This window comes from Mastigoproctus giganteus, chromosome 3, assembly GCF_048544385.1.
Source record: "Mastigoproctus giganteus isolate SK-2022 chromosome 3, ASM4854438v1, whole genome shotgun sequence".
Classification (NCBI taxonomy): Eukaryota; Metazoa; Arthropoda; class Arachnida; order Uropygi; family Thelyphonidae; genus Mastigoproctus; species Mastigoproctus giganteus.
In genome coordinates this window covers 234,473,546-234,500,969 of record NC_143577.1, presented here as the reverse complement: position 1 = coordinate 234,500,969, position 27,424 = coordinate 234,473,546, and the positions used below count along the sequence as shown (strand labels likewise).

Genomic DNA, 27,424 nt, shown 5'->3' with positions numbered 1-27,424 from the left:
ATGGCCTTCCTATCTCTACATTCAAATATTCTAGGGCCCGACCTGAAAGTTAATTTCATGTCAATGAACATTAAGTTTAAACATGACTTTTAAATTAGTAAAAATAAGCTATTTAACTATAATGAGTATTTAAGAAAACGTATCATATTTTAATTGCTAGAATCGATTATTTTCCAAAATGGCTAATTTCTCTCCTTTTTTTTTTATTTGTTAATATTTTTAATGCGCTCGTGTTTTGCAAAGCGTGACAGGTATGGCGCTGCAATCGTTTTATGTTTAGGCCGATGTCCAAGAGGTGGGGATTTACATTTAGTTTTGAAGTGTTCTGTTTCAAGTTTGGTTTGAGTGATAGTGACTTGTAAAATTTGTATAGTATGGCACGGGAATATGACCATTTATTTAAGCTGTTAATAATAGGAGACAGTGGTAAGTATTAGAATTGTAAGGATTTAATGTCACTTTACTCTTTTTAAGCATTAATCAGGTGGAGAGTAAGGTTTCTTCTTTAGACGATAAATTTTATTTACTTGATTATTTTATTTTTAACTCAAAATTTACTTATTGCATTTTGCTGTGTTGCGAATTTTTATTTTGAATCAATATGAAGTTTTTTAAAAATCTGATTTCATAAATGTGTTATTGTTCATCATTGAACCATGCCTTGAATCGAAACTGGAAATTTTGTGGCTGTCAGTTAATGTGAATGACTCAAATCCATTTGCAGCTCATATTCCGGTATTGCAGCAGTCGACCCAAAAGGAAACGTAGATGGAATATTAATGTTCTTCCTTTGTTTTGTTATAACATTACTTTTAATTAATTTGTTTTACATGAAAATAAATCTGATCTCATATATCATATATAAATAATAGCACTTGATTAAGTTTCTTACCATTTAATTTAAAGTTTACTAGTGGGGTAAATTTTTGTTTTCTTCCTGTTGTGAATTAAGCATGGCTTCAAAAGCAAATGGGGCGTATAAACTAAAACTTTTACTTAAACGGTAAAACTTGTTTAGTTCGTAATGACGTGTGTGCCGAGTGGAGAAGTCTGTAGTTCGATTTCCGTCCACGATCGAAATAACTTTTCTTGGGTTTAAGCCCTCAGTTGTGCGACTTAAGTGGGGCAATTTTTATTTGTATGCTAAATACAGAAAGAACTGATGCCCTGTTTCACTGACTTTTTTTTTTTTTTAAATATTTCTTCTTCAATGTGGAAATGTGTGTTTACACTGGCACTTTTAACTGAAGGTGATGAATCGCAACGGCGGTCTCAATATTTTCGAAGGGGGAGGCAAAGGCAGTGTACTGGAGAAACATTAATCATTATTAAAAAAAAAAAAAAAAAATTAGGGATCCTACCTGCTTCTGCCCCTAGTACAAGAACAATTGTTCATAAATGACAGTTTATAACTGTATTTTGTTCAGATTAATAAATCTTCAATATAATTTCTCTGCATGTTATTAATAGTTTGCCATCTTTGAGGAGATTGCTGATACTATCAGTTGTTCCTGTCATAGTGAGTACTTGTGTGATGTTGTCTACATGTATAATGCCATCAACTAGGGTGAGAAATATCACCACTCCAGGGCTCCATCTTTAGAAGCAAATAAAAATCTGGACAACATCTAAACTGTAGGCAGGATGAGCTAAAATCTAGTTGTTCTTGTAATAACTCAGTTGTCCTGTAGCCCTTGTGAGAAGATGCATTTCCATGCAGAATCATCGACTCTTACTTTAATAGATGTGGCATTTGCACAGCAGGATCCAAAAAATTCCATAAAAATGAAAATTTATTTTGTTTGTCTGACCTTATAAAACCTGATGAGTGCAAAGACTATCTGAGGAAGTGTAAGTAGCAGTGATCATTTGCTTCATTTTACTTGGCTCCCATTGAACTTTATTGGGGCTCAGTGTAGAAGAGTGGTGCTATTTAGCAGATTATTGTTAATGTTACTTCATTAATTGCCATGATTCATTATAAAAAGGAAAGGTGTTTTTTTTTTTTTTTTAACATATGGATATCAACACAAAATACAGTTTTCCTACAGTTGTCTTTTCACTTGCAAACACAGTGTGGGATACCCAATGAGTTGCTTCCCCCTAATCCATTGCACCTGAACCGTATCACATCTTCATTTCTCTATCTTTAGCCAGTTTCCCTTCTGCCTCTGTCTTTTGCTCATTACTTTCCTTTCAGTCTTTTGCATTGTTACACCCTTAACAAACTAAACTCCCCCCCCCAAGTACATGTCCAGTCTAATTTTCTTTCTTTTCCTTATCACCTTTATCTTACTTCAATTTTTCTCATACCTCCTCAGTACTTCCTCATTTCTAACCCATTCTATCCATTTTGCCCTTTTAAATCTCCACACCTACATCTTAAAAGCTTGTTTTTCTGATATCCTTCTTTAGTGTCCACATCTAAATGCTATCAAGTATGATGTTCCATAAAAAATATTTAACCTTTTTCCCTTAATTTGATATCCACTTCATCTTCTCAAATGCTATCTTAGCCATTGCAATTCTAGTTCTAATTTCCTGCATACTTCTTCCACGACTGTCAAGATTTTAATAGTTATTTCCTTTTCATTCTTTCTTGTCATTATAACTTTAATCATTTTAAAATTTATTCTCATCCATATCCTTCACAACTCTTTTCAAATCTTCCCCAAAAAATCTGTAATGCTCCTTGTGTAGCAAATATAATAATAAACTTCTTTATTGCTGCAAAGTATGGTACATGTACTAGGAACAATAATTCTCATCATGGCAACATGGTCAGGAGTTTTACGTTATATATGTGATTAAATTGGTAAAAATTACAGTTACATGGGAAATTGAGTTACACAAAATTAAACATGTAAAAATGAAATTATAATAATAGGAAAATATAAAGAGGAACTGAACGTCGTGACCCAGTTTGGAGGACTTTATCCCCAGTTCCACAGATGCAATCCACTCGAGGAGCATGTGATGGTATTTCTAGTCAGTAGCCATTTTATATCAGTTGACTCCAAGATGGAGCAGTGCCTGAATTTTGGGGAGTGCCTGGGCAGGCAGGAACCAACTACACAGTTTCAACCGGTTGTATTTGAGGATTAGTATGCCCTTGAGGAAGCTTTCAGAAGATTAGACTGGTTGCAGAAAGGAGTCAATGTGAACGGAGAGTACCTAAACCATTTACGATTTGCAGATGACATTGTGGTCATAAGCCACGATCCCAAAGAATTAGAGGAAAATCTTAATCAGTTATGCACAATTAGTAAGGATTTTGGACTAAAGATGAATATGGCTAAAACAAAAGTAATGATGAACAAGTATGCCACGGAAAGGGAAATAATGATTGAAGGAGCAGTAATTGAAAAGGTGGAGTCATATACTTATCTGGGACAAGTTATTAGCTGTAATAATGATAAATGGCTGGAAGTCAAGAGAAGAATAAATTTTGGATTGATAGTATTCAGGAAATATAGTCACATACTAAAGAGCAATATCCCAGGTTGTCTGAAACGTAAAATAATGAATCAATGTATACTCCCCACCATGACTTATGGAAGTGAAACTTGGGCACTCACCAAAAGAATGGAAGAGAAGCTGAGAACTACACAGCAAAGAATGGAATGAATTGTACTGGGAATCAGACTGTTAGATAAGAAGAGAAACACATGGATTAGGCAGCAAACTCAAGTAAAGGACATTCTTACCAAAACTAAAGAACTAAAATGGTCTTGGGCAGGACACATAGCTCGAAGACATGATGACAGATGGACTAAGAAAATAACAGAATGGTACCCAAGAGGAGCTAGAAGAAAACCTGGAAGACAAAGGCAGAGATGGATAGATGAAATTCATGAGTTTTTGGGTAGTAAATGGATGGCCAGTGCTCAAAACAGAAGGAACTGGAAAGTTGCTGGAGAGGCCTTCATCCTGCAGTGGATTGAAAATGGCTGATGATGATGATGGGGTCTGACCTCAAGGATGGCAGAGGATTGTGCCACTGACAGAGTGGCGCATTATAGCCTTAGTTGCTAATGCGCCAATAAAATCAAAATCCAAACCACTGACAGAAATCTCAGACGTTTGGGGCATTTATCACTCCTATGTACATTTTTAATGTAGTCGTTAAATGCCTGCTGTCAATTAACCTCGGGAGCCTGGGTACATTTAGCTGCTCAGCAATGTCAGTTGTTCTCGATTAAGGGGTCGGCGATGCTTATTTGTGGCCCAGTATTCAGTATTTTTGAGGTGACGCAGATGTCCAAATTTCAGCAGTGTTTAAAATAACCAGATAAACAGTGACTTGGAGATATCTGGTAGTGATTGCAGCATCATTGGAATGAAGTAACTGTTGCTTCACTCTCCAGCATAGGGTGTTAAATCGCTTGTGAAGGTATTCTGTGTGAACATTAAATTTCAGCTTCGGATCAAAATAGACACAGAGGATCATATCCTCGGTGTTTATTTTGAACCGAAGGTGATATACTTGTGAATCTTACTGTCTGTACAAGTTTTACCTCCTATCATTACACCCTCCTCCTCCCATCTCTATCACCTCTGATACATATACAGGGTAGTTATAAATTTATTTACCACTTTTAAAAATTAATAAATCAAATTATAGGATCATATCAAAAACAGTTTTTTTGCATTGTAATCACTGTTTGTTTTTTTTGTTTTTTTTAAACAATCAAAATATAACCATCCAGTGGCACCCAAAGTGATTAATTTAGCAAAATAACAAAATTTTTCACTTCACAAACCTTTGACTATTACTTTCTAACAAGTGGTCGAGACTGGGAATTGTTCTCCACAGCTGCCTTCAGAATTTTGGTGGAATGTTCACTACCTCCTCACAGATTGCATCCTTCAAATCTGAAAGACTAGAAAAACTATTTCAGACATCCCCCAACCAAAAATCTGCTGGAGTTTGGTTGGACAATCTTGCAGGATATGGATGTGGAAAATGGTGACTGATAATTCACTCTTCTGTGATGGATGTATTGCATAGGACTTGTTTGAATTTGTTATCAATATGGGGTAACACCATCCTGTATAAAAATTATACTTGCATGTAAATTGTGCCCATTAATTCTGAGATAATCTTGGTCCATATTAGGCTAAGATATAACATGTCATTAGTTGTCATGTCTCAAAATGGCCTTGATTGTTAATGGTTTCAAAGAAAAAGGAACCAATAATAGTATATGCTGTAAATACATACCATATTATAACCTGTAGTGGGTAAAGTGGTTCTTTAATGTACATTTCAGGGTTTCTCTATCTCAAATTCATTAATTTGTTCCTAGTACAGATCCATCAAGGTGAAAGTGTGTTTCATCCATCTAGAGTACGTTAAGTAATCATTCTGGATCCTGTGCAACCTTGTTCATCATCCACTGAGTGAAATCACGACTGCTTTGATAGTCTTGTAGTTCCAGTTGATGCAGATATTTCATTTTACCAGGAAACTTGTGGAGGGCTTTATGTACTTTGCTTCAGGGAACACTGTTTGAGATGTACAGCAAGCACTAGATAATCTCAGTGAATTTGACAGAGCTGGCACCTCACCAATACTTTGAATCACTTCATGTGGTGTTGACAGATGACCACTTTGAGCCTTAGGAGTTAGGTAGCCTTCTTTCAAATGCCTTACTATTTAATACAGTTTGTCTTGAACAAGGAGGCCTTTAGACATTTTGCTGTGTTTGTGCTCTAAGGGCTGCAACAATGTTATCTTCATTCTTGTAATTAAGTTATAAAGTTTAAAAGTTCTCTGTCTTTGGGCAGCATTTTAAAACAAACATCCTCATGTCCATCTTTGAACTGCTTTTACCATTCAAACACGCTGATATTTTTAATGTTTCATCACCATAAATGTTTTCATACATTTGTTGCAGATTTTTGCAGTTTAAAGCAAAATTTTGTTTGTTCATTGTTCCATTGCAAAATTGTGACATAGAACACTAATACTACTAATGAAACTGGTTGTTACTTGCATCTGTCAACCTACTGGACAATCTCCATATTAACATCTGTTAGAGAAAGTTTGAACTACAACATACTACTTCCATTTATTTTCAAACTCATTGAATGTGTCTACAACAGCACCAGTCCAGGAACTATATTGCTGCCTTGTATATAAATTCACTTTGTCCATAAAAATAAAATTGGACTACAGGCTACCCCAGTTACATTTGAACAGAAGAGTTTACAAATGAAAGCATGTAACATATGTGCATAAACCAAGGTTCCTCCCCCCCTCCAAAAAAAGGAAAGAGATGAGAACCAACAGCCATCACCAAACCAAGCTGGAGACCAGTCCAAAGATACTAATATGACGCAGTGCTTCAACTGGCAGAGTTTTGTCTGATCTCTGCACATCACAAAGTTAAGCCAACATTTTCTTCTTTGGCACCTGTTACATGGGCAGTGCTTTCTGGAATGCCATTGGTGTCTGGGTCATCACCTTCCTCTTTTGTCTTCTATTTTTCCTTCCATTAGAAATTTCTGAATGTCATTTTTTCTAATCAGGTAGCCAATATATGCTATTTTCCATTGCTTCAGTGTCTTCAGAAGTGTGCATTTACTTTTTTGCTATTTTCAATACATCTTCATTCCTTAGTTTTCTATTCTATGATATATTCTCATTTTCCTATATGTCCACATTTTAAAATCATTGATTTTTGCATAGCATCCATGTTTCTGTGTCATATGAGAATACAGACCACACAAAGCATTTATTAATGCTAATCCTTGTTTTGACATCTAGATCTCAGGCTGTTAATAATTTTTTTCATCTTGATAAATGCCTGTTTTGCCATAGCAACTCTTCTGTTTATTTCTCTTCATTTCTTCCATCACTAGTTATTGTGTGTCCAAGGTATACAAATTTGTCCACTTGTTCTATCCATTCTCCATTTATTTCTGTTCTTATTTTTGGGGCATCTTCCCAAAAAGTGATGGCCATCACTTTCAACTTCTTCACATTAATGTTCATTCTTTTCCGTTCAGCACATCTACAGTTAATTTCGGATATTTTCCATCTATTCCTATATCTTGCAGACACTTTCAGTTTTGCATGGTTCACTCTGTCAAAAGCTTTTTCATAACCTATGAAGCATATCAGGACATCTTTTTTCATTTCTATATATCTCTCACAAATGGTTCTTATATTGAATATTTCTTCCGTTGTTCCTTTTCCATTTCTAAAACCAGTGTTTTGTATCTACTTCTTGTTCAATTTTATTCATTCTGTAAGCCATTATTATGAGTAATATTTTAGTTATGTGGTTTATAATGCATATGGTTCTGAAGTCTTTACAGCCCTGACTGTTTTGCTTTTTGGGGATTGGCATAAATGTAGAATTGAAGTCTTTTGGGAATTTTCCTGTGTTATGTATTAGATTAAAAATCTTTGTTAGGCTATTTATTGTATTATTGTTCAGTATTTTAAAAATTTCTGAATATACTTCATTGCCTGTTGCTTTTCCATCCTTCATTGCTTTAGTGACTCTTATCGCGTATTCCTTTAGAATTTTTGGCCCTTTCTCATTCATTTCTGCATGATAGTTTCCTCTGTCATCACCATACAGTTCCTATATATATTCAGCCCATCTGCTGAAGATTCCTCTTTTTCCCATAAAATGTTTCCATACCCATCTTTTATACAGTTGTTTCCTTTCTTTCTATTCTTTCTCAAAGATAATTTTTTTTTTTTTTTTTTTTGAAACATTTCCCTGGTTTTGAAGTTCTTCCCTAACTTTTCAATTTCTTTACATTTCATTTATTATTTATCCAGTTGTCCTTGCTTTTCTGCATTCCTGTCTAAACTCTTATATTGCTGTTTGTCTTGATTTTCATGTTTCTTTCTCTTTTCCATTAATAAGAGTGTATCCTCTGTCATCCAGTTTTGCTTTCTTATTCTGTTCTTTTTTTTAGACTTTCTGTTGTGTCTTTCAATATTTCTTTAACTCTATTTCAAAGGAAATCAATCAGTTCTTGGTCTTCTGTTCTGTTTGTAGTGTTTTTCCTCTAATTCACCTATTGTGCTCAGTTTTTTGTTTATTTCTACATTAAATTTATTTCTCAGATCCTTGTCCTTTATTTTGTCTCTATCAATCCTTTGCATGGCATATTTCTTACTTGTCTCAGTGTTTTTCAGTTTTAGATTGATTTTTATCACTAATGAGTTGTGACCTGAATTAATATCTGCTCCTGGCATAGTCTTCACCTGCATGAAACTGTTTCTGAATTGCTTGTTTATTAAGATATAGTCAATTATGTATATAGTGTTATTACTGCATTGGGATACAAGTTTAATGTAATATTTTTAATTGTTGAAATTGAATCGAAATCATACCTCAGAGCAGCAAAGCAAAAGGCTCAAGGTAGTGGGAGTGCTGTGGCTTCGGGAGAGAACTGTGTGAGGGTGGTTGTCCCTTGAAATGTACTGCTTATTTGATGCTTGTGGGGCTATCAGGAATGGGACATATTGCCAAGTGGGATGTCTTTGTTTGTGCTCAGTGAGAGGACGTTAGGTACTAGCTCAGTGTTGTTACGGGCCTTTACGAGAGTTTGAAGAACAGGGTAGATGCCCTTGAAGGATTTAAATTGGGGGGGGGGGCATCAAGCTCTCAGCTGCCCACATCAATGCCAGAACTTGCACTTGAACATCAGGCAGCACAGCGGCAATCCCCAAGGCAGAATGCACTGGTCCCGGCGCCTCCGTGGCCAGGTGGGCAGGAGCGACAGTGCGTAGCACATTCTTCTTGATTAGACCGGGGTTCGAGCCCATGACCACCAAATACGGAGGATGTGGAAAGGTCAGACAATGACCACCGCATATCCTCAGAGCAATATGGCCTTAGTTGCTAATGCTCCTAAAAAATTAAAAAAAAAACCAAATAGCACTGGTCCCAAAGGGACTAGTTGTTGTCCGTTACTCTGTTGTCAGGGAAACGGGGAATATATGGTGCAAAAAAGGATAGGTGGAACTGGACCAGGGTATGTCTGCCAGAGGCAAAAGTTGATGATGTTGTAGAGCAGATATCTTTTAAGGGCACAAAGGGTGATATTGTTGTACATGCCGGCACTAATGCCATTAAGTAAGAGTAGGAGAGCAGCAGAATTATTTAACAATTACAGGTCAATGTTGAAAAAAGTTGCAAGTTAGGGTTGAATTTGGAAGTGTCTGCAATTCTGCCCAGACACTATAGGAGGAAGTATATGATGAGAGCCTTGTCAATCAGTTCATCCCTAGAGAGGTTATGCAAGGCTCATGTGGTAGAATTTTTCTCAGCATTGTCTGTGCTTGTTAACAGGAGAGACTGCTTCTACAGGGATGGGATACACTTAAATAGAAAGGGTGCAAGAATATTTGCTAATGCTATCGAGACACTGTTAGGTGGGTCAGAAAACTGCTAGCTTGGGGGGGGATTCACAAACTAATAGATTAACAATAGCCGCTGGCAGAGGTGAAAGTGATTCTTGCACTGCTTCTATGGGAATGAGAAGCAGCCTGGAAAACAAGGTGCTGGAGATTTTAGGGACTGCTGGGAGTCATTGTGGAACAAGTAAATACATACATGGGCTGTGTTAGGGTAGCTAAGAATAAGAACAAGTGTATGTATACTTGCATGTACACCAATGCCAGTTTAGTAAATGAATTTGAGGCGCTGGTCAAAATGTCAAAGGCAGATATTGTTGGGATATCAGGGCCGTGGTGTCACACTGATAAAAGGAATGCAGAATTGGAATTTGGGGAGTACGATGTGTACAGACAGGATAGGAAGGGAGTAGGGATTATATATTTATGTTTTTGGAATGGTTATCAAATTTTGAAATATTGTACAAATGTCAGATGTAAAATTGTATTTATGTCAGGTGATAGGTGAAATATAAAAATGTCAATTGATGGGTGAAATATAAAAATGTCAATCAGTGTCAATTGATGGGTGAAATATAAAAATATTTCACCCATCAATTCACTCTAAATGTTTGTCTAGTTCTGCCTTGTACTTATTTAAGTTGTTGAACTCCACTACAAATTATACTGTGTCTTAACAGATCCACGATTGATATCCACATGTGGTTAATGTCCTCCGTGGATATTTCCCAATTTATGTATTCTTTTTTTTCTAGGATACATTAACTGTTTTAATGCAGTTAGCATGATATTATTAGCAACAAAACAGATGGGTCAGAACTGGATTTGGGTGATGAAATCTTGTACAATTTTTAATGTATTGAATTGTATATTATTTCTGTGTGTTAAATCATATTTTCTGTATTGCTTAATTTCATATTAGTGACAAAATATAACTATATTGAGAATTTCAAATTATGGACTAACTTTTAACAGTGTTGTCATTCGTTCTGGGTAGTTGATCTAAACAGAATTTTTAAATGACTAGACTTTTCCCTTTAGCTCTCTTTCTGTTTTACTTCAAAATATTATTTAGATTTCTTTAATCTGAGTTATTTCATATGTGACCAGAAGTACTTCAAATTCTTTTCTCCCCACATTATTCTTGATTATCCCCTCCCATTCTCTTTGAATTTCTTTACTGACAATGTTCTTGCATATTTTAAGGGTTTATTGTGCTACATGTTTTCTGTATATGCTTCCTTTATATACTATTGTGCATTTTGTACCACTGTTGCAGCCTTTGAACCACTGAGAGGTTCAAGTTCCACTTGTAAGTCCCATGAGTTTGAGATTTGTGATATAAGTAGTACATCATTATCCAAAATATCAGTGCACAATATAGTTTTGATCAGTAGCAGCTACTAATGATTTCAGTTGATAGTGTTAAAATAAAATAAATATTTTTTGTTGAACTGTTACTTTTTTCACAGTATTTAAATCAGGTAGGGAGAGAGGCCTGCGTAATCATTTAATTTCAAGTTTATCATTGTATAACAACAGACAGGTTTTTTAAATGAATTACTTATTTTATTCATTATGAGTAAACAGTAATGAAGGTATGTAAGACTGGAAGCTGTAAAAACCAGTTATGCTGTGGCACATTTTAGCAATTGTTTGGCCAGTAGAAGAGCTCCAAAGCATCACTTCTCTTGGACATGAATCATTTGCCATATGTAAGCAATGAGAGCCAGTTTTAGGTTGGCACATTGCTTTATTCTCTTAGCTTATGGCAGCTACTTCAGTTAAGGATGAAAGAAAATCTGTAAAACATTGGCTGAATATGTGACATTTGCAGATAGTCAAAGAATTCAATCTGCATTTAGTCCCTTATTTTTTCAGGCAATCTTGAAGGAAGATTTAAAGCAAAAACCCCAAACCTTGTTCAGTTGTTTCTTGAAGGTTATGACAAAAGAGTAGTGTCTTATGAACATTTTATTCTATGGATTGATGGCTGTCCAGATGTGCTGCATAATATTATCTCTAACATAGATATGATTAGTAATGGCAATTGTCTTTTTAACAGATATAATTGCCATTACTAAAAGGAAATGATATTTGATTGCTGATGCTAGACATAAATTCTAATTTCATGCCTATTAATTTTTTTTTATGTTACTAAAACTAAAAATGCAAGCCCTAACAAATTATAAACTTATCTACCATGTTTCTCCCCTCCCCCAAATATACCAAAGGCATTCCATAGGAAATTTTGTCAATACAGTTAAAAAAAAAAATGTTTCTCACACATGAGCTTATGTTGAAATTATAATAAATGACTTCTGAAAGAAAAACTAGGTTGTTTTATGTACATTTACTTTAATAGCAAACATAGGATTGAATTGTGAATCACCTGGGTAGTATTTAAATAAGTATCCTAATGAGAATATTTTGATGTCATTTGCTGCAATTTCTGCAGATTTATTATCATGATGGGTTAACCACTGATTTAATACAAACTTGTTTATTTTTTTTAGGTGTTGGAAAAAGTAGTCTTCTATTGAGATTTGCTGACAACACCTTCTCAGGTAAAATTTAGGTGTGATTTTTATATTAGAAAAGTTTATATATAACTCCTCTTATTATTTTACTAATATTAGAAAAGTTTATATTATTTTAATCACTTAACTCTCTTGCACCTATTAAAGGAATTAGTTCAACAGAATTGTACTAAGCAACCCAAAATTTAGTATGATTGAAGAATGATATATTTGCTAAATTTCTCAAAGCAATACAATATCAAAAAAGAAAAATTCAGTAAAATATTAATGCCCAATGATGTATTCTGCTTATCATTGATATATGTCCTTTGTCTCAACAGAGTTTCAAATTTTTGCTAATACCGTTAATAGAGGCAAAGAATAGAATAATGGAAATGCCTACTAAAAAGTTTAGTATGTGTTGTGTTAGATCATGGTATGTGACTAGGACAGCACTGATATTTCATAACATGAAATTCGTAAGATGACTCTGTATCTATCCTACAGGAATCTGGTACCATTGACCCATCACAAAAATCACTAATTCACATAGGTTGGATGGTGGCAGAAACCTCTATTGCAGGTTACTGCTTCAGAAACTGTTATAAGTGTTCTATAGTAGTGATGTCAGGTGGTTGGAAGAACCATAGCAGATGGGTAACTTCATCCTTTTGATCTTTGGACCCACTGTTTTGCAGCAAAAACTATAAGGTGTAGCATTGCATCCTCCTTAAAGACATCCATCTTGGATGAGCAGAAATGTTGCAGCATGGGGCGCAGATGATTATTTAGGATCATTACATATCTGTAAATACTCTCCATACTGTTATGCCATAATCCTTACTGTTAGATGTTGACACTCTGTAAGTTACATTTGCTGTGGCATTTGTAATATGTACTCTCATCCATTTGCTGCAAAAAAAGGATGAATGGCTTGTCAGCCCATATCACATTTACCTACAGCTCAGCAGTCCATGGCATATGTGGGTGTTATGAGTGGTTTGCAAACTGCAACCCAGTCATAGTACCCAGCTTTCAACAGTTTCTTTCTAACTTTTTTTTTACTAGCTTCTTCCATGACCCATATTGAATTCTTTATAAATTTGGTCCACTATTGCTGAGTATTTTGATGATAAGATTAGTCAGCCTCCTTTTATATCTACAATAAAAGAAATAATTAGCATACATATATATTTATAACCCTTTGAAAAATTTAGTCATGAACTTATGAGGTTCTTTTAAAAAAAAATGGACTGTGATCTTTATCTGGCTAGTTAAATACTAATACAAGCATTAAATTTTCAAGTATTAAAACTTTCCTCTTCTCTGTTGCTTTTGTCACACAAAACTGGCTTTAATCAGAAATTTCTATGTTAGGCGACAAATACCAAAAATGGTTTGGTGTTGTTAATAAATAAGGAGCAAAAAAGTTTCAAACTTCATTATTTAAAACAACTTCAACTGTTTTAAATTTAATTTCAGCTTACAAAGAAAAGATTTCAATAAAAGGTTTCGTTTTATATGTAATGGCAACATCCTTGCTTTTTATTTGAAAATATGGATGTTGTCATACAAAAAAAAAAAAAAAATCAGCAATTGTTAGAAAAGAAATTTTTCATTTGTTATTGGCATCTAAGTTTGGTTTTGACTTTTGTTGGGTGATAAGAGAAGTCATTTTCATTTTGAAGCAAGGGATTGAGAAATTTAAAGAGAAAAGAAAGGTTCTCAAAACATACTGATTTCATTGATTTAGGAAAAGCTTGTTGCAGGGTTGGAAGAGAAGTTTGGCAAATACTAGGAAGGAAACCAGTATCATTTTGCTATATTAAAGTTATTCGGAGCATTAGTATTAGTAGAGGCATATGATGCAAGAAAGCAAGCTTATATAGCATCAGCCAAAAAAAAACAAAAAACTTCCCATTTCACCCATCCATTCACTCCAAATGTTTGTCTAATTCTGCCTTAAACTTATTTAAGTTGTTGACCTCCACTACAATGGATGGAAGTTTGTTCCAACTATCAACCACCCTCTGGCTAAAGGCAAATTTCTGCACATCTATTCTACAATTGTCTTTCCTCAATTTGAATTTATGCTCTCTCAGGTGAGTAATCTGAGCAGGAGGAAGAATTCTAACAGGATGAGCTTGCTCAAACCATTCAAGGCCTTATACACCTCAATTAGATCACCTCACAGGTGCCTAGACTCCAGAAACTGCAATTTGCAGAACTTAAGCCTTTCTTGGTAACAGCAACCTTTTGTTCCATTCACTAATCTCTTTGCCCTTCTCTGTATTTGTTCCAGCAGCTCTACCCTAAAATGAGGGCCCAGACCTGTGTACAGTGCTCAAGGTGTGGCCTGACCATTGCCTTATACAAGGCATGACTAGTGAGGAATTTGTGTGGATACATCCACATTATTAATGAAGTAGATTTAACCAGAAATTTTCTTTGGGTCCCACCAAAAGAAATTAATTTTTATTTTGGTTGAATTGGCAAAGTATGTACAGATAAAGATATCTATTTATCTATCTATCGATCAATCGCTGTAATACACTATTCCACATAGCTCTCAATATAAAAATCAGAACAGCTTATTGCTAGAGCACTGGTAATTTGTTCCTGGCCATGTAAGTCATGGGATGTGGTAATGATATCACAGAGTTTCAAAGGGCATGATTTGTGTATCAGATTCTTCCATATTGGAAACTGCACATCTTGTTGGTTGCTCACAACCCACTATGGTTAAAGTATATAAAGAATCGTGTCAAATGGGTTAAACCACCTCCCACTGACAGAACTGTAAAGAATTATTCAAGGTTTTGTTTTTGTGGTGAGTGAAGGGTGTAGTGCATTGTATGGACTCAATGGCATGTCACTGTACAACAGTTATCACAACACAATATCCCAAATGACAATACACCTCACTCAGATGTATGGGGTTCCATAGCTTATGACTCAAGAGATATCCTCTCCTCACCACTGAACATCGTTGACAGTGAATGCTGTAGTGTCAACAACACACTGTTGGATGCTTGAGGATTGGAAATTATTATTATTATTATTATTAGTCATATAGTGCAAGAAAGCCCGAGGCTTATGCTGCACCAGCCAAAAAAAAAAAAATCCCGCATTACCCCGAGAGAGAGGGGGGAATTAGCAAGAAAGAAAAGAATGGTGATATCCAGCTCAGGACCCTGGGGTTAATAGTCAGATGAGTCCAAATACTTGATGCAACATGCTGATGGATGTCTTCATGTGTGGCATGAGCAGCACTAATCCATGGACCCATCATGTTGGTGCCCACTATCCAGGCAGATGTCAATGGTTGCTTAATATGGGACATGTTTTTCTGGCAAGAACTATGACCATATGGTGCATATGGACCAAGGTTTCACCGTTGTGGTCTATTGGAAACTCTTAGGAGACCATGTGCACCCTGTCATGTTGCATTTTTTCCCAGACAGTAAAATGGGATCTTACAAAACAATAAAAATGTGGGGAAATTCAAAGGTCATCTGGATAGTACTTTCGGGTAAGGGAAGCGCATAGGATGATAGGTTTAATTTCCTTTTTATTTATATTTTATTTTATTTTTTTTTATTTATTTTATTTTTTTTTTTTTTTGTTTTTATCATTGTTTTGTTCGGATTTTTTTTTTTTTTTTTGGCTGGTGCAGCATAAGCCATAGGCTTTCTTGCGCCATGCGGCTGTTACTAATACTAATAATGCACCATGTCATGGGGCCTGCACTGTGCACAGGTGGTTTGAGGAACACAGTGAAGATATCACCCATCTTGATTCACCTCCAAATTTGCTTGACCTCAATCCATTTGAACACCTGTAAGGTGTTTTGGAATGGGAAGTGAGGCATATAGACACACACCCATCATCTATTCCAACACTGTGGAAAGCCTTGCAGGCAGCATAGCTCTATAGATAAAGATGAAGAATAGTCTGAAGATGTCCATAGGGATCTATGGACATCTTCAGACATCTAGTGGAGTCAATGCCTAGCTGAATAGCAGCTGTTATCTGTGCAAATGGTGGCCCAACATGGTATTAGGTAGGTGGTCATAATTCATTTCTCTCTCTCTCTCTCTCTCTCTCTCTCTCTCTCTCTCTCTCTCTCTCTCTCTCTCTCTCTCTCTGTCTGTCTGTCTGTCTTAAAAAAATATGCAGAAATTGGGTGTAGATTAAAATTCACTATATTCAAATAACTTTGAATGTAGAGATCTTTCTCTTGGAAGTAAGGATATTTTGTTGAGAAGTGAAAATGATATTGTATAACAAAGTGAGAAATTCAGATAATTAAGATAACTTGTGGAACAAGTTGGTAAAATTGACTTAAAGCCAGGTTTTGCCATTTGTTAGTGAGATCCACTATGCTCTGTGGTGCATTTTGTATGGCCACAAGGGGGAGGGAGTGCTCATGGGACACATAAGTTGTTTTTAGGCTTGTGGGCCTCACTAGTTTGCACACAGCATACCAGTTTAATCACTGAGAGAAATTTAAATATTTCACACATCTCCTCTTTTGCAAAATTACACTATTTAATGACATGAAGTTTCACGAAAATTAGTGAAATTTATTTAAATTTTTTATTAATGCATCCCCATTAAGTATTACCATTTATCATTATTAGTTTAACCTTGTTAACCTGTAAAAGCTGCACAACTAAAAGTTGGTTGTAAGTTGCAGTAAAAGACTCAAACTTGGTTACAGGAGTTTGGTAACATGTTACTTTTCAATGTGGTCCCCTTTCAAATCAATACACTTTTGCCATCAAAGCTGCAATGTATTGATTCCAGCTGCAAAGAAAGTTTGCCTCTTGGGCATTCAGGAATGCATCCACTCCAGCAGTGACATCATTGTTGGTAGGAAAATAAATGCCAGCTATTTTTTTGAAATTAGGAAATAGGTGAAAGTCCAATAGTGCTGGTGAATATGAAGGATGGTCCATGATTTCAAAGCTGCACTCGTGCAATGCAGCCATGATGATGACAGATTTGTTAGCAGGTTAATTGTCCTGGTGGAATGAGACTCCTTTGCTGAACTTTCTTGGTGCTTGCCTTTGTTTTCATGCAAATGCCTCACCAGTTCCATGTAATATGCCTGTCTGGCCATTGTGAAGGTAATCCACTAACAACGGTCCATCAGCATCCTAAAAAACCTACACCATCACCTTGCTAGCAGAAGGAATCAACTTGGCTTTCTTTTGTGGGGAAGAGGAGTTGTGTTTCCACTGTTTGGACTGCTCTTTTGTCTCTGGCTGTGAGAGTGATGGATCCATGTCTTGTCCATGGTCACAAACCTTGCAAGGAAATTTGTTGGATCTGCTTTGAAACAATACAAATGTTCAATTGGCTTCACAATTCTTGTGCATTTTTGATCTGCTGTCAACAACTTTGGTAGATATTGTGCTGACACCATTTTCATAGCGAGAACCTCTTAAAAAATGCAGAAATTAGGTAGGCATCTCATCTGAACGCATCACATTCAGATGCGATGCCCAAGAAGCTGGCAGTGTACTGAACTGTCACGTGTCGATTACTCATCAGCATATCATGCATCCTGTCAACAATTTCTGGAGTGATGGACTTTACAAGTCTTCCACAGCATGGGTCATCTTCCAAACTCTCCCTCTGTCATTTAAATTCTGTTGCCCACTTCTTAACTGTGGACTAGGAAGAGGCATCCTCTCCCAATGTTGTAATCATATCCTCATGAACTTCCTTTGGAATTAGTCCCTCCCCCACAAATATTGGATGATTTCATGGTGATTGAATTTGGCCATCTTTCCTCATTCACAGAACTTTGTTGACTTCAGGACCTCTAATTAAAAAAGACGATATTGAAACTGCATGGAACTTTGTCTGTTATTATTTAAAATGTTATACATTAGGTACAGAAATTCCCTTTTTTAAAGTTCATGGCCTGAAAGGAATTTTTTGGCCACGAACTTTTCAGCCCCTTATCTCATACACTGCACCTATGCCTGGAGTTCCCTCGATGCTTTTGTACTTTCTTCTTCTAGCATAAGCCTGATCATACTTCACTAACATCACAGTGGAACCCAAACACTTTTGAATATAGTGTATCTGCTTATGAATAAAAATTATTAGAATATTGTCTGGGTTTGATTTTGAATCAACAGATGCTGTTACAGTAAGTATTGTTTCCCAATAATAGTATATTTCGTAAGTTTTAAGCATTTTTAATACAAAAATTGAATATCTTTCAATTTTCATTTATTTAAATTTTTCAATTTCAATTGTTTTTCACTTAAACTTGCTTGTATTGTATTGTCTTGCTACTTTGTCTTCACTAGGAATGTGATTAATTTTGATTTATTGAATAGTATATTTTATTATATCACTGGTCTTAAAGAAGAATGAATTTTCTGTTTAGGTAATTATATCACAACAATTGGAGTAGATTTCAAAATCAGAACAGTTGAAATAGATGGAGAAAGGGTTAAATTACAAATTTGGGATACAGCTGGACAAGAGAGATTTCGTACAATTACTTCCACGTAAGATTTTTCTGTCTAGACTAGGAAAAACAGTAATTAATATTTTAAGCTAAATATGTTCAGTATCATTTGAATTATTTGAACATAAGATTTTAGAGACTTTGAGAAAAAAATTTGAAAAATTACCCTTTTGATTTTGTCCTCACTAGCTTTCTTCCATGGTAAAGCAGATATTTATCTGCTTTACCATGCTGTCTGCTTTCTAAGATATTTATATTAACTTATTTACTTTGATATTGATATTTTTTCATAACAGACTCTTTTAGAAATTAATGCTTCTAAATAAATAAACATTGGTAGCTGTTGTTGGAATGCATATTTTTGCTTTCATAGGAATTCATGGAAAGCAGATTGTTATATATGAGAGTTCAGTGACATTCACTGCTCTGTAAAAGCAAACATTATGAAAATATTACCTATTCAATGTTGATGTAGAAGTGGAATTTGTGTTCAGTTTCATTTGAAATAACTACCATCAGCATTTATTCCTAAGGAGAATAAAATGTAAAGATGACTACAGCAATGCAATTTCTAAAATACAAAGAGATATAACTTTTTAAATATCTTAGGAATCTGTTTTTGGCTTCAGTTGCTGTATAATCCAAAACTGGGACTGAAGTATTTTTGAATTTCTTAGCACTCCCATATATTTTTTGTCATTTAAAATGGCATAATGTAATTATCATACCACCAAGTGTATTCTTTGTGTAATTATTCATTGTCCACTCAGCATAACTTCTGCAAGTTTTTAGCCATATTGTACAAGTGCCATAGCCTGCATATTCACTTGACATAGATACACTTGACCTTTTGTCTATTCCTGCAACTGAAGAAAACCTTGTCCATTCAGTCATCAGGTAACTAATGGAGAGTCGTTTGCAAATGTCAAGAGCTGGCTCCATGAAATAGATCAAAATTGTGATGTAAATCAAATTTTAGGTGTTTTTTTTTTTTTTTATCTCATATTGTGGCTACCTTCACAATGAGATACCAGGTATTGCACTACTTCATATAAATGCTTCTCTAGTAGACGACTGCTGTTATTTATTCTCAGTGGGCACCACCACCCAGAAAGAGCTTGTTGGCTCACTCATTGGTGGGCAAGCAGGTCTAAATGCCATCACTGAAGTTAATTCCACTATATGAGAGATGCCAAATGGTGTAGGTAATAATAATATTTAGAAGACTAGGCATCATATGTTATGGGTGGAATTTAACTATATAATATTGGTGTAAATACACCATAGTTCACCCATAAGTTTAACTGCATAAGTAGTGTTAAGGCATTTGATTTTATCTCATATTGTGACTACCTTCACAACGAGATACCATGTGGGTGGTGGTGCCCACTGAGAATAAATAACAGTAGTCTCCTCTATTAGAGATGTGTTATTTGAAGTAGTGCAATACCTGATATCTCGTTGTGAAGGTAGCCACAATATGAGATAAAATCAAATGATGCCTTAACACTACTTAGTGTTAAGGCATTGTTTCATTTCATCAATGTACATTTCATGTTTTGAAATGTACTTAGTAGTGTTAATGTAGTTAAACTTACTGGTGAACTAAGGTGTATTTACACCAATGTTATGTAATATAGATATATCCTGGTCTGGTATGTGTTCACTTCTTATAATGATGAATGATAGTTGTTTTTTTTTTTATATACTGTTTTACATTTTTTTTTTTTTCTGCAAATATATATGTACTATATTTCAAAAATTCATTAGATTTTTTTTTTTTAGTACAGAATATTACAAATAATTATAGCCTTGTTGTGTTGATGAAACCCTTCACCCTGCTCTTTGCTAGCTGCATTGAGGTTCTCTGGAAAACATTCCGGATGGCTGTGTAGAAAATGAACTTTCTCTCGTGTTGCAACTTAGTTTTTTGAAACTAGAAGAATGTTAATAACATTCTTATAGTCCTCTGATATATAAATGTCTAAATTTTTTCACAACAATTAATGCTAACCAAGCCTCTACTTCTGTCTGAGGCACAAAAGGTGTGAAATATCATTCTCATGTGAAATAGCAGCTCTGTGATTTGTGATCTGCTAAATGCTATCATAAAGTTCTGCATCACTCACCTCAGGAAATTTTGAAATGTACTGAAAACAGCCTTGCTCTTTATGTCCTTAGCAAATGGTTCATTAATCCAGTTTTATGTGTAGCAGTGGCAGAAGCACTTTGCTTGGTGAGAAACATGACTCATTGATAACATTTTTGCTTCGGGGTGTGAGTTTGGCCCTTTTTTAACCACACTTTTCAAAAACAATGATCAGCTTTAGCCCACTATACCATTTGCACAAAAGGAAAGGAAATTTTGTGTCATTTTTGTGTGGTTCATACATGTGAATATATGAAAGTTGGAATGGCCATCAGAGTCCTCATTTTGAATCCTATGGAATGCCTGTGGATGAACTGGAACATCAGGTGAGGGCCTGGCCAACACATCCAGTATCTGTGGCTAAAATAGTCACTGTTGTGCAGAAGACTATACCTGATGCAGTCTATTGTTCATTAGTGAAAAGCCTACCCAAGAATGGTGGAGTATATCATAGCTGCCAGGCAGGGACCAACATTATTGAAGTGGTAGTGATGTCAATGTGCAATCAACATATATCCAGGTACATTTTTTTAGAGGATAGTGTATATTTAAACCTATTACATGTTAATCTCTGACTTTTTTTTTTTTTTTTTTTTATCTACATTTTTTTTTTTTTTTTTTATCTACAATAATTTTTGATAACTAGATTCAAATTTGAACAAGATTAACATACTCACAAGGAAAGTTATGAATGAACAGTCCAATTCAAAATTCTATGTCCTACTGAAAAAACACCAATAGAAGCGTTAAAACTTTTCTAAAAAGCATATGTGGAATCTGCTGAACCTAATTCCACTGTATTTAGAAGGCATAAGCAATCCAAAGATGGAAGAATCAACAAAGAACATGGCTATCAACATTGATAACTGATGTGCCTATTGGTACAGCATCTGAAAACAGGCAAATTACAGTCAGAAAAATTCAGAGGCCTTGTGTGTGTTATGGAATACACAATATGTTTGAAAAAACATTTAGGAATGACATGTTTGTTCTTGTTGGAATCCCTGACCCCTAACCCCTTGACAAAAACAGGTTATAGTAGAATAATAATTGAAGATGAGTCCTAGATCCATAACTATGATCTTGAATCAAAACAAAGTTTGCAGTGGAAGCATAGCACGTCTTCACCTCCAAAGAAAGCACAGTCCAAGAAGTCATCTTCCAGCAAGCATGTGATCATCACCTTTTTGTTATGAAAGCATTATTTACATTGCATACTGCAGAAAAATGTACTATATCTGAACAACATGACAGTGAATTTCTAAAGAAATTGAATTAGAAAGTGGTCCAGAAAGCACCTTATTTGAAAATGTCTAGATGGTTATTGCATCATTAAAGTGCAAGAATGCATGCAATTATTGAGGAACCATTGCATGAGTTAAGCATCCAAACAGTCTCCTCTACCCTTCCTATAAATTAGATCTTATCCCTTGTAACTTTTTTTTTCTTCCCTTAAGAAAGGATGCACTGAAGGGCCCCATTTTTCTATTGGACACTGAGCCTAATTAGCATTACCTGAAGTATCTTAAATCATCTCTCAAATAATGACTTCTCTGAAGTACAGAATGCTACAGAAAAACAGGATTATAAAAACCAGTTTTCAAATGCACCACTAGGATAGGAGTGATTCAGCTGCTTGTATTATCATAGATTTAGTAATAACCATAGAGCATTGCTCAAGTGTACATTCACCATCGAAGCATATTATAAAAATGATAGTATCACGGCTGTTCATTGCTGATTTTACCACCATTTCAACAAGCATAATAATCCAACACTGTCTATTCATACCATTTAGACATGGACTAAGAACATTGAGGAAATTGGTCTTGCACTAAACAAGAAGCCTAAAGTGTACATGTGCCCGATGCCACTGCTTTCAGAACTGCCCTTGAGCTGATTACATTCCTATCTTTAAATATTTCAAGCAAATGTTTCACACATTTTGCATAAAACTTAAATTTTCACCCATACCCAGACAGTGCATTGATCAAAAGATTACAATTATATTAACTGCTCAAATTGTATCATCAACTCTTCTTGTCAAGAATGAAGACTTTGACTCATAAAGCACATCTTCATCTCTGAATTGTTAAAAAGATTTTTAGTATTGGCTGGATGAAAACCCCAACTACTGCACCATGAAATTTTACAGTGTCAAAGTTACAGTAGGTGTGTGGCATTATCTTTTAAGAATTATTGGCCTTTACATCTTTGAAAGCCTTTATGGGTAGCACAGTGCATATAAGCACCATCATAATTTTTTTTTTTTTTTTTTATGAAAACCCCAAACATGAGAGGTATTAGAACCTATAGTACTTGGTACCATGCTTGGGTTGGAGGTTGAGAAGACAAAAGAAGATATTTGTTGACATTAGACTTGAACTTCTGTAGACTATAATTTTCAGGAAATACGTACGAAGGAAGGTTGTTCCAGAAAACTGCAGTTGAATGAATAAATGAGGAAGATGAAAAGTTGGTTCTGTGAGTTTGAAGTTGGACAGTAAATGAATGTTGGCTGGTGGCGGCATGTGTTTGGACTGTTTTGAAAGAGAGAACGAGAATAATAGAAGCCAATTCAGAAGAACAGTGCCCGTGGAAGTATCTGTAGAAAAGGCATGCAGAAGAAACAGTACGATTATGAGACAGCGAGTGGAGAGACTCTGTTAGAGAGGAATCATTAATTAACCTAACTGCCCTCTTCTGAATGGAATCTAGAAGCCTGAAAGAAGTTTTGGGGACACTAATCCAGATGTGGAAACAATAATCCATGGTAGGGCAAATTTGTGATTTGTACCGAGTGAACAGTTGTTTGGAAGAAAAGTAATGCCGAGAGCGAAAGAGAAAACCAGGAGAGATTAGAAGTCAGGGTAATCCCTAAAAAAGATATATCAACTTGCCTAGAAATTGGAGTGTCACCAAAGGTAAGCATAGGAGCAGAAGAATCCTTTTTGCGAGATATAAGACAAGACTAAGTTTTAGAAGGATTGAAATCAACTAAGTTGTCTTTGCCCCACTAGAGAATGGCATTTAAGGAATTGGTAGCGGATATTCGAGAAGTTGAAACTGATTGAGCAGGGCAAGGTTTCTCAAAATGGAAAGTGGAATGCAATGTGCTATCATCGGCAAAACTATGGATAGGATTTCCAGTCAATGGAAGAAGGTCATTAATATACAAGAGGAAAAGAATGGGGGAAAGAACTAAACCTTGGAGGACACCAGCATTAGTGGAGAAGTTAGAAGACAGAGAGCCATCTACCATCACCCTCAGTGAGCGATCAGAGAGAAAACGGGATAACCAATTACAAAAAACAGTTGGCAAACCATAAGATGGAAGCTTGTTTAGAAGACCTTTATGCAAACACAATCGAAAGCCTTTGAGATGTCAAGAGCAACTGCTAGTGTTTCAGTGAACTTTTACATTGAATTTGTCCATAAATGGGTTACATAAGCTGGAATATCACCAGTGGATCGCCACTAACGGAATCCATACTGGCGATCGTTGATCAGACGGAAAGGTTCTAGGTAGTTTAAGAGTTGGCGGTTGCGTGGTTTTTCTTCCAGAAACTTGGATTTTTTTATTCAGAAAACAGGCAAACCAAGAACACACTTGATTTATAGACATGTATACAGGATATGTTCTAAGTCACTGATGCACCTAAAACCCCACAACTTTTTTGAGGATGACAATAAGAATGCAACATCTGCTCACTGTGTCCACACAATTGAGCCATTTCTGACAAGAATTAATTTGGTTTTCTTGAGTTAATGATGATGTGTGGTTTCAGAAAAACTTTTTATAATGGCAAAATATTGGTGAATGCTGTAAGACAGGTGTTTCTCAATCATGTCATGTCCAGGAATGGGGCCACACCTTGTCCTGCAGTGTTGCTTGATTTAATGGTATGCTTTTTTGTAGAGCTAGTTGAAAAGCAAGGTGTACGCCCCCCTTTTTTTAAGATTGGAGGAATGTCTGCTCTGAGTTAGGTTTTTTTTTTTTTTTTTTGGGTCAAGGAGGTATGGTAACCTTGGAGTTGTCATCTTCAAAAAATAAAATTATTTTTTTCTGTACTTTTTAAGTTTGCATATTTATAATTTCTTCAAATAGAATATACTATTTTTTTTTTTCCTTTTATAATCGCTCATTTCTCTGCCACATCCTACGTTTAGAAAATGGGTGAGGAAAATAGAATAAATATTGAATTAGTTGGGTGTTTCGATGGCTCAATAAAATGTTTTATATTTTAAATTTAATTTGTCTTGGTCTTTTTTGATCACCACTCATAAATCCTAATAGGTCTAGTGTTTATAAATTTTGTGCTGCTTGAGTCCTAACATATCACAACTGGAAATGATACTTAGTATATTGAGGAAGTTAGAAACAATCAGATATTGCACAAGAACCTTCATTGGGAACAGTGTTTTTCTTTACATTTTTCAGTTTTACCACATAAAAGAATTTAATGTTGAGTATTTTATTTTAGATACTACCGAGGAACACATGGTGTGATAGTAGTATATGACGTAACTAATGGAGAGTCGTTTGCAAATGTCAAGAGGTGGCTTCATGAAATTGATCAAAATTGTGATGTTGTAAATCGAATTTTAGGTGAGTGTTTTTTTTAAATCTCTTTAACATCTAAGTTTATTCCCTGCCATCTCCGTACATAGGGTCTTTCCTAAAAGACACTCACTTTAATTGTGTGTGAGTATGGGCCAAATAAAACAGGTTTTTTTTTTTAATGAATAACTGGCACTTTATTTATCAAAAAAAAAAATTTGCATCACACTTAAGACACTTACCCAACTGTACACCATATTTTTTTATACCTTGTCATGAAAGTTTAGTTGCTGTTGGCACCATTGTTTGATGGCTTCCTTCACTTCATCAATTTCAAATCTATCTCCTATTTTTGTCTGTCATTTTTTCAGTCTTTTAAAATAGTGAAAGTTACAAGGTGCCCAGGCTGTCAAAGAATATGCTTAGTTACTTTCCAGTGAAGTTTCTGGATGGTTGCCATAGTGTGTGGTTCCATGTGCAATCACATATTGTTGTGTAAAAAATGGCACTATCAGCAAATCCAGGCCTCTTGGTAATATGAAAACATCTATGGCAGCACTAGAGTAAAATCGATTGGTAATGAAATTTTCTTACGGTAACAGAAATGACGCAATTGATTGTTAATGAATTTTTTTTACGGAAATGATGCAATTGACATCACTTCCTATTAGGTGGCTGTTAGATTTTAAATGATGTAAATGATGCTAACTCAATCACTAACGTTGATTCGGTAGAGTAAGCAGTGGTAGTAATATTATGCAAGAATAAAATGCAGACTTTAATAAAAATCTGCCTCCCAAGATTTTGGTCAACATCAACCTAAGTAGCGTAAGTAATTTTCGATCAAACCGTTCAAAAATTTAAATAGTTGTACTCTAGTTCCGCCATAGATGTTTTCACATAAAATAAAACATCTTTCATGTGTACAGGGTACACATGAAATGGCACATCAGATCAGCTTCAAGGACTTGTGCCTAATTTTGCAAGTTGACTGTGTCACTTTTACACCTGAAATGCTATAGCAGTAATCCTTGAGTCAAAGAATGGCAAGCATAATCTTCCCAGTGCCTTTGGAAGTTTTGAATTTCTTCAGATATACTGATGACTGATATTTAAACTGCATGCTGTATTGCTTGCTGTCTGGTTTAAAATCCCTTTAGCATTTGTTATTGACATTTGATATGCAATCCAAGAAGTCATTTCCTTCCTTTTCATATCATGTCATGTCTGCTACAGACATGTTCCTGTTCACAGATATTTTTGTTTATCATTGAGATATTTGAAATCAAATTTGCACAGCCCTTCCTGTACTGCAATCTGTCATGGAAGATGATATATGCAGACCCATGACTGATATCCATCTCCCTGGCCACATTGTCAATTGTTATGCACTGATCTGCCCTGATGCAGTTGTTGGCCGAAACCTTCTGTTACAACTGCATGAACTTTTCCTAAACAAGTGTTGTCCTCCAAAAGCTTTTCTTTCACAATAATGGTTTGCCTGTTCATACGCTTGTAGGCATGAAATGCAGTTGTTGACATACACCTTTTTTCACATATGCTGGCAAATTTTTGCTGAAAAGATGCACTTACCACTGTAAGAAACTAAATAACACTGCATTTTGATAGCTTGAACCTGTCTGTAAAAGCCATATTGTCTCTGCTACTGCACATCACTAGCTCTGCATATAGGACTCCAATGGGCTCCCTTGTAAATATAAACAGTACCAATCTCTGCATTTTGCACCCATTTTTGTGGTTAATTTAAATTTGGACAGTACATTTAATCTTATTTTCATATAACTAACTCTCCTTGTATTTTATCTAAACACATAACATACATCAAAACAGTTTAGAGACAGTTTGGTGTCTATAAATTTGGAGGCCGTGGGATGCTGTCCCTGGTAGTAACCTTAATACTGGTACTGAGAAAGGTGGTATACACAAAAGAGCAACATCTGGTCTTGTGAAATGCTGTTACTAACATGCTAGTTTAATTCAAGTTCAGCATGAATTTAAGTAAAATTCAAGTGTAATGTACCAAGCTGGTTGGCAGTAAACTAGTTAACAGGTTAGTTGATTATGTGCTTTGCCTGGGGACACTAGTCTTTGTCCCCCCCAGTGATAGAACTTGGGCTTATACTTACTTTAGAAACAACTACTTCATTCACAAGTTGACCTAAACTTGTGAAATATAAGCAGTAGTGAACATCACTACTGCTTATATTTTTGAAGATCCTTTATTTGTGCCTTTGGGCTTTTCAGTGAGCACTTCTCTTGTGGAACAGGGAACAAGTCGGCACTGCTTTTTTTT

General features: G+C 35.4%; 1 protein-coding gene across 1 annotated transcript in view; it reads left to right on the top strand.

Annotated features, from left to right (window-relative positions):
• Positions 1-345: 345 nt before the first annotated feature.
• The window catches only part of LOC150088858 (ras-related protein Rab-35-like), a 37,246-nt gene continuing 10,167 nt past the window's right edge, over positions 346-27,424 (top strand). Inside the window, exons 1-4 of the mRNA XM_090370944.1 lie at positions 346-426; positions 11,905-11,955; positions 18,317-18,440; positions 25,034-25,158. Of these exons, the coding sequence (XP_090227070.1) occupies positions 375-426; positions 11,905-11,955; positions 18,317-18,440; positions 25,034-25,158 (352 nt within the window). The 5' untranslated portion in view covers positions 346-374. The remainder of the gene's footprint in view (positions 427-11,904; positions 11,956-18,316; positions 18,441-25,033; positions 25,159-27,424) is intronic.